Source organism: Bombina bombina, chromosome 3, assembly GCF_027579735.1.
Source record: "Bombina bombina isolate aBomBom1 chromosome 3, aBomBom1.pri, whole genome shotgun sequence".
Classification (NCBI taxonomy): Eukaryota; Metazoa; Chordata; class Amphibia; order Anura; family Bombinatoridae; genus Bombina; species Bombina bombina.
Window position 1 is genome coordinate 1,260,462,700 of NC_069501.1, and position 15,125 is coordinate 1,260,477,824.

Sequence of the window (15,125 nt, forward strand, 5' to 3'; positions counted from 1 at the left end):
ACACAATAACTTGAAAGCGGCTGGAAGCGATCACAATCGCTTCCACTGCTTTAAACCCCAGAGGACGTGTCAGGTACTTTTTGTAGGATGTGCCAGACACTTCCTTGGTCGTTAAGGGGTTGAACAACTTTCTAATTTACTTCTATTATCTAATTTGCTTCATTCTCTTGGTATCCTTTTGTTGAAGAGGTAGCAATACACTACTGGGAGCTCCTGAGCCTATCTGGTTATAATTTTCAACAAAGAAAACCAAGAGAACAAAACAAAAAAGCTAATAGACGTAAAATGGAAAGTTGTTTAAAATCACATGCTGTATCTGAATCATGAAGAAAATCATTTTGGATTCATGTCCCTTTAAAAATACTATATGTGTATGCTCTCAAAAGCTCTCACAAAGGGAAAGTAAACAATGATAATTTAATTTTACCTACCTTTATTTAGTAACTTTCATGCGCTAAACATTCATATTCAGAAATTCAAATCAGCCATGAGATGATGAGAGCTTCTGAAATCCTACTGGCTTTTCAAATCAGCCAATAGGATTTCAGTAGCTCTCATCTTATTGGTTGTGTTGAAATTTTGAAATGGCTACCTTGCATTGAACTTCAGTGTGCGGCGGTGATCGTATGAAGAGGAAGCTCCAAGCAGGATGTTATTACCGTCCAGGAGAGCTCCGCTCCACGCCGGCAGGATGAAGATAGAAGACATTCCCAAGATGGATGAAGGTGTCGCTGCTTGGATGAAGACTTATAGCCGCCTGGATGAGGATGGATGACTGGACTTCAGGAACCGTGAGAAGATTTTCTGAGGTTAGTGTTAGGTTTATTTCTTATTTTTTGGGGTGTTTTTTTCTTTTTTTAAATTAGGGTTCTTCTGGGCACTGTGAAAGAGCTGAATGCCCTTTTAAAGGCAGTGTAAAAAAACTGAATGCCCTTTTAAAGGCAGTGTAAAAAAGTTGAATGCCCTTTTAAGGGTAATGCCCATACAATTGCCCTTTTAGGGGCAATGGGTAGCTTAGGTTTTATTTAGACTTAGCTTTTTTATTTTGAATGGTTTGTTGGTTGGTGGGTTTTACTGTTGGGGGATTTGTATGTTTTTCTAGCTAAAATAGCTGTTCAACTTATGGAAATAACCTACAAAAGGCCCTTTTAAGGGTTATTGGTAGTTTATAGTAGGTTAGGGGGTGTTTTTATTTTGCAGGGTTTTTTTTTTACTTTTAAAGGGTTATTAGACTAGCTGTAATATTTATTATTTTTGATAATTTAGTTTATTATTTTTTGTAATCTTTTTTTTCATAGTATTAGTTTTTTTAAATTTGTAATTTAGGTTTTAACTTTTTTCATAGTATTTTTAATCATGTAATTTAGGATTTTTTAATTGGTTGTTTATTTTATTTTATTAGAATAGTTATGTTAGGTTAATTTATGGTTTAATCTTAGTTTTTTTTTTTATTTCACAGGTAAGTTTTTATTTATTTAAATATAGTTATATTGTAATTTTAATTTAAAGTTAGGGTGGTGTTAGGTTTAGGGGTTAATACTTTAATTCAGTGTTTTGCGATGTGGGGGGCCGGCGGTTTAGGGCTTAATAGGTTTAGTTTAGTAATTACTATGTACGGGGCTCGTCGTTTAGGGGTTAATAAGTTTAGTTTATTAGTTACGATGTGGGGGGCTGGAGGTTTAGGGGTTAATACTTTACTATAGTGTTGGCGATGTGGGGAGCCAGCGGTTTAGGGGTTAATAGGTTTATTTAGTGTCGGCGATGTCAGGGATGGCAGATTAGGGGTTAATAGGTTTATTTAATAGTCGCAATGTAGGTGGGTGGCAGTTTAGTGGTTAATAAGTTTAATATGAAGTGTTTGCAATGTGGGAGGATGGCGGTTTAGGGGTTAATAGGTAGTTTATGCATGTTAGGGTACTTTGTAAGATTTTAGTTATGAGTTTTATGAAACATTTTAGTTCCACAAAATCCATAATTACTGCTCTCAGATGGCGGAATGGCTCACAGCGGTTTAGACTGTAACGCAAGTCTATGGAAAATCCTGCACTCAAACTTAATTTTTTTGAGTGCGGAATCGACGTTGCGTTTCAGGCTAAAATGCTTGCGTTATAGCTATACTTCCGTGACTTGTAATATGCTTTACCTGCCATTCCACACGCAATTGTAATTTTTTCAGCGGTATAGCCGTACCGCAACACTTGTAAACTAGCCGTAAGTTAAGTATAAAAAAAGGCGAAGATAATTTTAATAAAAGGATAAATATGTTTACTTAATACCACCAATTGCTGCTTAAAGTTAATATGATAGTTAATGGAAAATGATTATATTTATTTGTTTTCTTTTACTACTCAATAAATATTTAAATGTAAAAACATTTTAAACATATGTCTTCATAACAACATACACAAAATGGATGACAACAAGTATCTATATCCCAGCCCCAAAATAGATCTACTAATTCAGTGCTTATTTAGCATATGTACCCTGGTATTTAGTTCAGGCTTAAATAATATAATGTAGCACTTGGGAATGAATATACAGCCCAGCAGTCCTGCACTAGAAGCCAGGATAGCAAATATCTCTACGGCTACCACGTATTTGCCCTTGGTGCTCAGGTACGCTGGGATGAAAGAGATCCAAACACTGCAGAACACCAGCATGCTGAATGTGATCATCTGGGCCTCATTGAAATTGGCAGGTAACTTCCTAACCATGAAGGCCACAATGAAACTGACTGTAGAAAGGAATCCTATGTAACCTATCACAAGGTAGAATGCAGTGAGAGAGCCCTCGTTACACTGTAATATGATTTTCCCAATGTAAGACTGAGTGTCAAATTCTGGATATGGTGGGTAAAGAGCCAACCACAGCGTGCAGATCACAACCTGCCCTTGAGAGCAGACAATGACCAGGCAGATGGACACTCGCGATCCCACCCACTTCTTTATCTTGCTTCCAGGTTTGGTGGCATTAAAGGCAATAACAACAGTGACTGATTTTGCCAACACAGAAGAGATAGAAACAGCAAAAATTATTCCAAAGGCAGCTTGTCTAAGTAGGCATGTCACCTGCACAGGACGTCCAATGAACAGTAAGGCGCAGAGGAAGGACATCATGAGGAAGAGGAGGAGGGTGTAGCTGAGGTTCTGGTTGTTGGCTTTTACTACAGGAGTTGAATGATGCTTTATGAAAATCCCAAGAACAGCAACAGTGACAATACAGGAGAAGATGGAGACTGAACTGAGGACTTTCCCTAATGTGTCCTCAAATGAAAGGAATTCCACTGTCTTTAGGATGCACAGAGTTCTCTTAGCATTTGTCCATTGATCTTCTGGACATTTTTTACATTTTTCTGCATCTGTAATAATAAAGAGCACAATGTTTATAACATTTAAAAGGGAGTCTCTTAGTTTTACATTTGTTGCTAATTTCATTTTGACTTAAATGTAATATATACAATTTTCTATGACAGCAAATATTTATAGGATGAAAATATTACTATTTAATTGATATTACAATAATTAAATTATGTTTTCAAAGCCTTGATTGGTTCTTATAGTAATATATTCTTATAATATATTATTACTTATTACTTTCACTCTGCTTCTCTAAAAAATGACAGAATATATTTCCTACTCCTTTATAATTTTTTACAATTATTCTTTCCTCTTTGTTACTGTTATTTCCTCACCATTTCATTCTCATTTACTTTTTTTCTTCCAATTGTCTCTCACAAGTTATTATGGCAGCAAATTATCACCAAGATTACAAGTTGTTTGCATAAATAACACTAAATATTTAGCGGTATCGCACTAACCCCAAATACATACTCCCAATTCCTGAAGTCCGGACATTCATCTTCATTCAGACGGCGACAACTTCATCCATCAAGGAAGCATCTTCTATCTTCATCCCAGTGGTGCGGAGCTGTGGCAGTGCAGAGCTGAGCAGGACCAGCGGCGACGACGACATCCAGCATGGAGGCTCCTCTTCATGCGATCTCCGGCGCACACTGAAGATTGAATGCAAGGTACCCCTTTTATATGTGGGGTATCTTGCATTCCTATTGACTGAAATAGTCAAATTAGGCAATAGGATGAGAGCTTCTTAAATCCTATTGGCTGTTCAAATCAGCCACAGCTCCCCACTACCGGGATGAAGATAGAAGATGCCCCCACGATGGATGAAGATGTCACCACCTGAATGAAGATTTGTTGTCCTCTGGATGAAGATGAATGTCCAGACTTCAGGAACTGTGAGTAGATTTTTTGGGGTTAGTGTTATTCTTTTTGGGGGGGTTAGATTATGGCTTTTTTATTTGTTTTACGGACAGCAAAAGAGCTAATTGCCTTTTTTAAGGGGAAAGTCCATAAAATGTCCCTTTAGGGGCAATGGGTAGTTTAGGATTTTTTAGACTTAGTTTTTTTTATTTTAGGGGGTTGGTTAGGCGGGGGGGTTTTACTGTTAGGGGGTACTTTGTAATTTTTGTATGTAAAAGATCTGATTGCTTCAGTGCAATGCCCTAAAAAAGGCACTTTTAAGGTTAATTGGTAGTTTATTGTTAGATCGGGGTGTTTTTATTTTGAGTTGGCTTGTTTGCTGTTTCAGAGTTATTAGATTAGATTTAATTTTTATTATTTTGGATAATTTCGTTTATTATTATTTGCAATCTTAGATTTTTTTATTTTTCGTAATTTTAGTGGGGTTTTTTTTGTAATGTTATTTTTTTTTTTTGTTTTTTGTAGTGTTGGGATTTTTTAATTTTGTAACTTAGGTTTTTTTATTTTTTTGTTTATTTTAGTTTTTTTAAATAGTTATATTAGGTTTATTTATAGTTTAAGCTTAGTTTTTTTTTAAATTCACAGGTAAGTTTTTTCTTATTTAAAGGTCGTTATATTGTAACTTTAATTTAAAGTTAGGGGGTTGTGATGTGAGAGCCGACGGTTTAGGGGTTAATCAGTTTATTTTAGTATTTGCGATGTGGGGGGTGGCAGTTTAGGGGTTAATATGTTTATTTAGTGTTGGTGATGTGGGGGTTTGGCAGTTTAGGGTTTAATACTTTAATTTAGTGTTGGTTATGTGGGTGGGCGGCAGATTAGGGGTTAAAAAGTTTAATAAAGTATTTGCGATGCGGGGGGGATGGTGGTTTAGGGTTTATTTGTGTAGTTTATGGGTGTTAGTTTACTTTGTAAAATTTTGTTGTTATGAGTTTTGTGAAACATTTTTTGTTTCACAAAGTCCATAACTACTGGTCTTTGATCGCGGAATGGATCGTTGCTATAACTTTAGCATAAAAGACTGACCAAACAACTTGTAATACGGGAGACCTGAAAATTCCACACTCAAAAGCCATTTTTTGAATGCGAAATGGAGAGTTGTGGTATGGACAAAAACGCTAGCGGTATAGCCGTATCAGCGCGACTTTTAATATGAGTGACCTGCCATTAATACGGGTGACCTGCTATTCCGCACGCAAAGGCCAATTTTTCAGCGGTATAGTCGTACAGCACAACTTTTAATCTTGCTGCATGTTATCTGTTAGAATAAGCCAAGTGTTAACACTACAGTATATACAACCTGTGAGATTTTTAGCTAAATTTTCTTTTTTTTCCAAGGACAATACATTTAATTAACCTTTGCACGTAACATACACAATATTCCCATCTCATCTGCATATCCTGGCTTACAATTGGGTAAATAGCTTACAGACTTTTCATTGATGTTCCAGTGACTTTTTATCTTCAAAAATGGAAGCTATAAGCAGCCAGTTGAATCACCTGCATGCTCATTGTCCAATATTAATGAGATGAGTATAGTTATAATTTCACTGAGAACTAGAGGCAGTCTAGAAGATATATCGAGAAAATAAAACATATCACTGTTCAACAAAAACATATTTTTTAAATATGTTTCCTTACAGAAAATAGTCTTGACTTGTGGGTCAAGAAAAATGAATAGAACCTAAGAATTGTTCTATTAGCTTAAGTTTTTTAGATACTCTACTTGTGCTCCACTAATATCTTCAAAGTGAAAAGCATTATTACAACAATCTGAAATTTTCTTGATACAACATAAATGAAAGCTGTTTTTATTCAATCACAAATAACAACACTAAACCAAAAACATACAGCAATTTAAAGTATTATCTAAAATGGTGGCCAATTCATGGGAGCACCTTCTCTTTGCTTGTCGCTTGAACTTCTTTTCTGGGGCATCTCTTGTCACTGTCCAACAGTAGTCAGTAAGCATAGAAACATTTCTCCTACCCTAATATCTAAGTTCCATTATTGAAATGTTTTGGTGGAACCACACCCCGTGCTCATAACTCACTGCGCTGCAGCTGCCAGGGAAGAAGTACAGGTGACAGTCATGAAAGTAGATTTTGAGTAATTAGAATTAGCCAATAGAATGAGAGTTGCTTAAATCCTATTGGCTGATTTGAACTTAGTTTTTTTAATTTGACAGGTAAGTTTTAATTTAATTTAAGCTAGGGAAGTTGTACTATTAATATAAAGTTAGGGGGTTGTTATGTTTAGGGGTAAATAGTTTCATTTAGTTTATTGCGATGTGGAGGGCTTTCAGTTTAGGGGTTAATAGTTTAATTTAGTATATTTTGTTGTGGGGGGCTTGCCATTTTGGGGTTAATAGTTTAATTTAGTATATTTCGTTGTTGGGGGGTTTTTGGTTTAGGGGTTAATAGTTTTATTATAGTGGCGACGGTGTAGGGCTTAATAACTTGGGAGGCGATGTGGGCGGACGGCAAATTATGGGTTAATAATATTTAAATAGTGTTTGCGATGCGGGAGGGTGGCGTTTTAGGGGTTAATATGTTTATTATAGTGGTGAGGATATCAGGGAGCGGCGGAATAGTGGTTAATATTTTTTGAGTGGTGGCGATGTCAGGAGCGGCAGATTAGGGTTTAATAAATTTATTATAGTATTTGCGATGCGGGAGGGCTTTGGTTTAGGGGTTAATAGGTAGTTTATGGGTGTTTAGTGTACTTTGTAACACTTTAGTTATGAGTTTTATGCTACAGCTTTGTAGTGTAAAACTCATAACTACTGATTTTAGATGGTGGTAAAGATCTTGTAATTTTAGGCTGTATCGCTCACTTTTTAGCCTCACCGCAAAACTCGTAATACCGGCGCTATGGGAATCAAATTGAAAAACGTCATTTTTAGGAGTACGGGACTGTCGTTGCGGTACAGGCTAAAAGGCTTGCAGTACAGCTATACCGGCAAGACCTGTAATGGCGGCGGTGCTGTTTTAATGCTGAAAATGACATATTTTCAGCGTTAAAAGATGAACGCACAAACTTGTAATCTAGGTGTGTGAGAATTAAATGTCATATGTGTGTTTCACATGCTGAAATCAATTTGAAGTAAGTCAGAAAAAGTTTCATTGTTAAGCAGTGTAATAGAGTATATCCCAAAAATCTCACTCACACAAAAAAAAGAATACAAACAATTGTTAGTGGTCTAATGAAAGTGAGGTATGAGTGGTTTGAAAATAAGTCAGACTCAGTAGATATGTGGAATGAAAAAGGGATTGAAAAGTACAGAAATATACAGAAAGAGATGGAGAAATAAGAAGGAGAATTGTGTGAGATTAGTGTGAGGTGGGGTAAGCAATGGGACTAGTAGAGAGGTGAGGGGGAAGGTTCAAATATAAAAAAGCAAAACATAAAGAAATTTACTAATTACATTTATTAAAGTATTCCTAGACATTTGGTACTAGGTTACACATAGTGAGCTAAATAGCTTGAATAGATTATGAGTTGAAAGAAAACATATTCACTTGAGCGAGATAGAAAAGTTACATTCATAATAACATAGTCTGATATAAATAATTAAATACAAATATTTAACTAATATTATATGAGATACATATATATGACTAAATATGTATATTTGTGTGTACAAATGTATGTATTTATATGTGTATATAAGTATTTACAGACATATGTATTATTAATATTATTATTATCATTTATTTGTATAGCGCCATCAAATCCCGTAGCGCTGGGTACAGTGATAGGGGTATACAATGACAAGGATTTGTGATAAAATACAAAACATAACAAAACTTAACACATCTAGTACAGGAGGAAGAGGGCCCTGCTCCGGAGAGCTCACAGTCTACTGGTTTAGGGTGCAGAGACATAAGGTAGGGGGTAGCTTGTTACATTAGTTGTAGTTGCAGCAGTGAGTCAAGCAGTTCATGTATTAGTTTGGTTAGGATGAGAGATGGAGGAGAGATGGTAAGCCTCTCTGAATAGGTGGGTTTTCAAGGAGCATCTGAAGCTATACAAGGTTGGAGACAGTCGTATGGAGTGGGGTAGAGAGTTCCAGAAAACAGGAGCAGCATGTGCAAAGTCTTGGAGATGGGAGTGGGACATAGAGATAGCAGGAGTAGAGAGACGTAGGACAGAGGTTGATCGAAGAAGACGGGATGGGGAATATTTCACAATGAGAGAGGAAATATAGACATATAAATATACTGTATATATATATATATATATATATATATATACATATACATATAAAGAGAGAAGCGCTCTACTAAGAACAAACAACAGCTCATCAGCTAGTTCTATGAAGATTTACCACCCAGGTGCAGCCTCTTTTAGACCAGTGTGCTTTTCACAGAAGAAAACTTTCCTGAAGTATATCAGTCTGATCCCAAAGTAAGGTCAGTCTAGCCCCGAAATACCATGCAATTCTTCTCTGAACAAAGAATATTACAACCCCAGATGATCTTTTGACCTCCTATGGGCCTCGTCAGTGAGGTGCAGCCACATTTCTCTAAGCACACTGGGCAAGGAGTCCATGTCTGGTTTCCCCCATCGCCCATAGGGAGACCTCCCTAGGGTCATATTAATTTGCATACGAAGTGAGAAGCGCTCTACCAGGAATGAAAAACAGCTCAATAGCTAGTTCTATGGGGATTTACCACCCAGGAGCAGCCTCTTTTAGACCAGTGTGCTTTTCAAAGAGAAAATCTTTCCTGTAGTATATCAGTCTGATCCCGGTAAGTAAGGTCAGTCCAGCCCAGAAAAAACAGGCAATTCTCCTCTGAACAAGGAACATGACAACCCCAGATGATAGTTTCGGCCTCGTCAGTGAGGTGCAGCCACATTCCTCTAAGCACACTGGGCAAGGAGTCATGTCTGGTTTCCCCCATCACCCATAGGAAGACCTCCCTAGTGTCTTATTAATTTGCATAGAGAGAAGTGCTCTACCAGGAATGAAAAACATCTCATCAGCTAGTTCTATGGTGATTTACCACCCAGGAGCAGCCTCTTTTAGACCAGTGTGCTTTTCAAAGGGAAAACTTTCCTGTAGTATATCAGTCTGATCCCACCAAGTAAGGTCAGCCCAGCCCCAAAACACCAGGCAATTCTCCTCTGAACAAGGGGTATATGTGTGTGTGTGCGATTGCATGAAAAACCCTATTTCTGCAATATTCATATTTGATAAAGTATTTAACTATGTGTGTACTGTAAATATTTCACATTCCAATGTTCTTCACATAGGAGAATATGTATTCTTTCCAGGTTTAAATATTTTTTATTGAAATCACTTTCACAAACAAAAATCGTATACAAAGTATCTTCGCGTATGGAATTACAGATATATTAAAGTACAAAATATTGCAGCTGCAGTGGTTACAATGAGAAAGATGATTACAGTAGGCAGATTAGTTGACATATTATAATCAGTTCAGAAGGGTAATAGATATTGAATAATATACTACTCAGGCTTAGATTGAACATTTTAGGCTTAAAAATTAGTTAAAAAGAGAGTGAACAGGCTCGGAAGGTATACTCTTCTCATATGAATGGTATAGATTGGTAGTCATCTATCTGTTTACTAAGGATGAAGTGGTATTTATCAAGGTGTAATGCAGAAGTAACAGAGCTTCTCCATTCAATCACAGTGGGTATGGTAGACTGTTTCCAATATTTTTGAATTAGGCATTTAGCATTGTTGATCAGAGTAAATAGCATCTAAGCTTGCATGATATTTTAGGGAATTGTTAAACAATAACACTACAGGGTCCAGCTCTATATGTATCCCTATTACTTTTTCTATTTCTATCAATATGTTTACCCAATATGAGTGAATTCCTATACATGACCACCATATTTAAACAAAGTCTCCCCTATCCCGACAATTTCTCCAGCATTCTCTCAATATATTATAGCTAATCTTGATGGTGTTAAGTACCATCAGCACAGACGTTTCATATTAATCTCTGTAATTTTGATAGACAAATTTGTTTTGCTCATGCTTTTGAAAATTATATTCTAATCTGTATTAGACACCTGCTCTTGGAGTTCTTCTTCCCATTTCTTAGTATATGAGTAGAGACTCCTAGAGTGGTGTGAGATGAGGAGTTTATAGGAGAGTGAGAGTGTGCCTTTCATATGGAAATCAGAGCGACAGATAAGTTCCCATGCTGTGAGGGGCCTAGTTAGGTTTCTCTTTTGTGTGTGGTCGGCTAGGAAGTTAGATAACTGTAGGTATCTATACCAGTGGTTAAAAACTGAGTCATCTATGTCTTGTAGGTCTTCCCTTGATTTTAGTTTACCTTCCTGGATAACTTGGTAACATGGTATGATGTGTAGTAGTGTACTGATTATCAGGAGTGGTATGTTAATTTGTAGGTTCCGATTGAAGAGTGTGTAGCGGTGTTAGAGGCAAGGGGATGGTGGAAATATTTGTGAACTTCAATATGTGTTTATCCCATACTTTATAAGTTTCAATGGTCAGGGATGTTATGTGAAGTCAAAGTCAAAAAAGTCCAGCAGCACAGCAGTATAATAGAAGAAGAGAATTTATTCAACAAACTGCAAAAAGTACAAATATGGACAAATCATCTGACGCATTTTGCGCCCCCTAGTGGTGCTTCCTCATAGACTGAAGATAGTACACATATGACCCTCTTATATACTAGTCATATATGATCACATATTAAATATTTAATATTTTGTCTAGTTATCTTTATGATGCAGAGGCAAGGAAGGAGTTTTTTAAACATGTGTTCTCAGCAGAATGACATGAAAGATTTATTCCCTGCATGGAATCGCAATTCAAAGCCCTGAAAAATTATTGATTGCTGATTTAAGGTTGACATGGGACATAGATTCCTTTGAGCATTATGTGGAGCTCAGTAGAATCCCACGGGAATTGAGGTTGAACCAATTTCCTACCTTTGAGGTGGAAAATCCTGATGTTATCATGGAGTGGAATGATGCCCTTTCCGAATGCTCATTAAAGCTATTAAAAATATTGATACGTTGTAAATTACAGAAAAGGACCAACCTCAAAGAGAGAATGATAGATATTGAAAAAGAATTTAGGAAATTTGAGGAACATGAACAATTTCTGGAACAGAAGAATTTAATGAAGGAACATGTGGATAAACTCGATGCAATCCTTGCAGAGGGCAAGGGAGAAAATTCCACAGGGATAGATTGAACTATGAAACCAATAAAGTTTATATCAATTTCCAACCTTCCAGAAGAAACCATGGAGACCTGATTCCAGCAATGGAAAAAGATGGGGTAGCAATAAGATGAAGAAAGATGAAGCCAAGGCACCAACACGCATATTGAAAAATAAGAACTCCAACAAGGTGTTGTTCACTTCAACTGAATTGGATACTGCAGATCAAGAATCAGCTGCATCAGCTGAATCATCTTCTCCCTCCCCCTCTTCTTCTCTTTCCTCCATTTATTCCTTATCCTCCAACTCTCTGCAGGTTGCCAGTACTGATGACACTGAAAGTGAGTGTCCGGCGACACGTTCCAAAGAGCCCAAGAAGGAATCCAGAAAAGAGTCCAAGAAAGAGTCAAAAGCCCCTTTAGACGGGTCAGAAGATCCAAAAACAAGAAGAAAAAAGAAAAACATCGCTATAAACTTAGATTATTGGACCTTAATGTAATTAACTTGTCCACCTATGTATTGAGTGATGATGAAATTAATTTGTTAAGCAGAGGCTTGGGCTTTGCCCCAACAAGAGATTTCTCCCCTTTTAACACCCTGTTGGACATTAACAGGTTTGTTAGAAAGCTCATGCTAAAAATATTTTTTGCACTGCAACCAGACTCTGATGATAACAGGGTAAATCCTAATGTTGATCAATCCCTAATACAAAATTAAGTCTCATTCCAGGATGCATGTATATTGGGTACTATGATTGACCTACAGGAAGGTCATGACACTTAAAGTGAACGGTCTCATCCTTTGGGACCTAAGAAAAGTGGGTCAGATTTTTACCCTATACAGTTTAGGGGAGCTGCTATAAATAGCTTCCAAAAAAGTGTTGAGAGGGATATCTTAAATTTAGCATCCTCCAAAAAGTCAGTGAAACACAATTTGAAAAAATCTGAAAAATTGGCGTTGGAGTCCCTTCAAAATAATCATGACATGTTTTGCGCCCCCTAGTGGTGCTTCCTCATTGTCTGAAGATAGTACACATATGACCCTCTTATATACTAGTCATATATGATCACATATTAACTATTTAATATGTTGTCTAGTTCTTTTTATGATGCAGAGGCAAGGAAGGAGTTGTTTAAACGTGTGTCCTCAGCAGAATGACATGAAAGATTTATTCCCTGCATGGAATCACAATTCAAAGCCCTTGAAAAATTATTGATTGCTGATTTAAAGTTGACATGGGACATAGAAGCCTTTGAGCATTATGTGGAGCTCAGTAGAATCTCACAGGGATTGAGGTTGAACAAATTCCCTACCTTTCATGTGGAAAAACCTGATGTTATCATGTAGTGGAATAATGCCCTTTCCGAATGCTCATTAAAGCTATTAAAATATTGATACGTTGTAAATTACAGAAAAGGACCAACCTCAAAGAGAGAATGATAGATATTGAAAAATAACTCAGGAAATTTTAGGAACATGAAAAATTTCTGGAACAGAAGAAATTAATGAAGGAACATGTGGATAAACTCGATGCAATCCTTGCAGAGTGCAAGGGGGGAAGATCCCACAAGAATAGATTGGACTATGAAACCAATAAAGTTTATCAATTGCCATTCTTCCAGAAGAAACCATGGAGACTTGATTCCAGCAGAGGAAAAATATGGGGTAACAATAAGATGAGGAAAGATAAAAACAAGGTGCCAAAAAGATGAGGAAATATAAAAACAAGGTGCCAAAACCCATATCGAAAAATAAGAACTCCAACAAGGTGTTGTTCACTTCAACTGAAGTGGATACCTCAGACCAAGAATCAGCTGCATCAGCTGAATCATCTTCTCCCTCCCCCTCTTCTTCTCTTTCCTCTATTTCTTCCTTATCCTTCCACACTCTGCAGGTTGCCAATACTGATGACAATGAAAGTGAGGGTCCGGTGACACTTTCCAAAGAGCCCAAGACAGGATCCAGAAAAGAGTCCAAGAAAGAGTCAAAAACCCCTTTAGACGGGTCAGAAGATCCAAAAACAAGAAGAAAAAAGAAAAAAAATCACTATAGACTTGGACTATTGGACCTTAATGTCATTAACTTGTCCACCTATGTATTGAGTGAGGATCAAACAAATTTGATAAGCAGAAGCTTGGGCTTTGCCCCAACGAGAGATTTCTCTCCTTTTAACACCCTGCTGGACATTAACAGGTCCATTAGAAAGCTCATGCTAAAAAGATTCTTTGCACTGCAACCAGACTCTGATGATAACAGGGTAAATCCTAATGTTGATCAATCCCTAATACAAAATTAAGTCTCATTTCAGGATGCATGTATATTGGGTACTATGATTGACCTACAGGAAGGTCATGACACTTTAAGTGAATGGTCTCATCCTTTGGGACCTAAGCAAAGTGGGTCAGATTTTTACCCTATACAGTTTAGGGGAGCTGCTATAAATAGCTTCCAAAAAAGTGTTGAGAGGGATATCTTAAATTTGGCATCCTCCAAAAAGTCAGTGAAACACAATTTGAAAAAATCTGAAAAATTGGCGTTGGAGTCCCTTCAAAATAATCATGACATAGTTATTAAGAACTTTGATAAAGGAGGGAACATAGTAATTTTGAATAAAAATGTTTATTTTGAAGAGGCACTACATCAACTCAGTGATACTTCTACATATAGACCTCTCAGTGGTAATCCTACATGAGTGTTCAAAAGACAATTGTTAACATTGCTCAATGATAGTATTCACTTAGGAGTGTTTAAACAAGAGGATTTATCATCTCTGATACCAGAATTTCCCATTGTGCCCTTATTTCACTATTTGCCGAAGGTTCACAAGAATCCAGAATGGCCGCCAGGGAGTCCCATTGTCTCTGGCATTGAGTCCTTACTTGACCCCCTATCTGAGTGGTTGGATTCTATACTTCAGCCAATAGTGAAAGGATTATATAGTTATCATACACCTAGATTTAGAGTTTTGCGTTAGAAGGGGTGCGTTAGCAATGCATGTTTTTTCCCCCTGCACCTTTTAAACAATGCTGGTATTTAGAGTTCTCTGAAGGGCTGCGTTAGGCTCCAAAAAGGGAGCGTAGAGCATAATTTACCGCCACTGCAACTCTAAATACTAGCGTTGCTTACGGACGCGGCCAGCTTAAAAAATGTGCTTGTGCATGATATCCCCATAGGAAACAATGGGGCAGTTTGAGCTGAAAAAAAACCTAACACCTGCAAAAAACATCACAACTACCTAAAGAATACTATTGAAAGCAGATAAGGTGTATATAGTGATGTGCGTTTAATAATATCCCAGATTCGCCCTAAGCCATTTGGGCGTTGTCTTCATTCCTGATAGGAGATTGGTTGTTAGTCCTGTTATAAGGTAGCAAGGTAGAGTGTAACAAATTATAAAGCCTGATGAAACGGCATTGTTAGCAGAGAAACGCGTTGCACAGCAACTTTTAAATGTTTTTAATAAACTGACTTTTTATCACTCTTCCTTGCTCCTGTGGGTTTTGTGACCACCCTACATTGACAGCTATTGGATCTCTATTAAGCTGTTTATTGCCGCCTACCACTGAGGCTGTTTGGAGAGACTGGACCATTGCTAGTAGCACCTGGGCTTCAGCAATTGAGTGGCAGATACACCATTGAGGAGTCAGCCGAACGGCTCTGAAGTTTCGGCTTGC

At 37.2% G+C, this 15,125-nt stretch overlaps 1 protein-coding gene across 1 annotated transcript in view; it reads right to left on the minus strand.

Annotated features, from left to right (window-relative positions):
- Positions 1–2,459: 2,459 nt before the first annotated feature.
- The window catches only part of LOC128652712 (vomeronasal type-2 receptor 26-like), a 376,906-nt gene continuing 364,240 nt past the window's right edge, over positions 2,460–15,125 (minus strand). The window contains exon 5 of the mRNA XM_053705644.1: positions 2,460–3,358. Coding sequence (XP_053561619.1) covers positions 2,460–3,358 — 899 coding nt within the window. The remainder of the gene's footprint in view (positions 3,359–15,125) is intronic.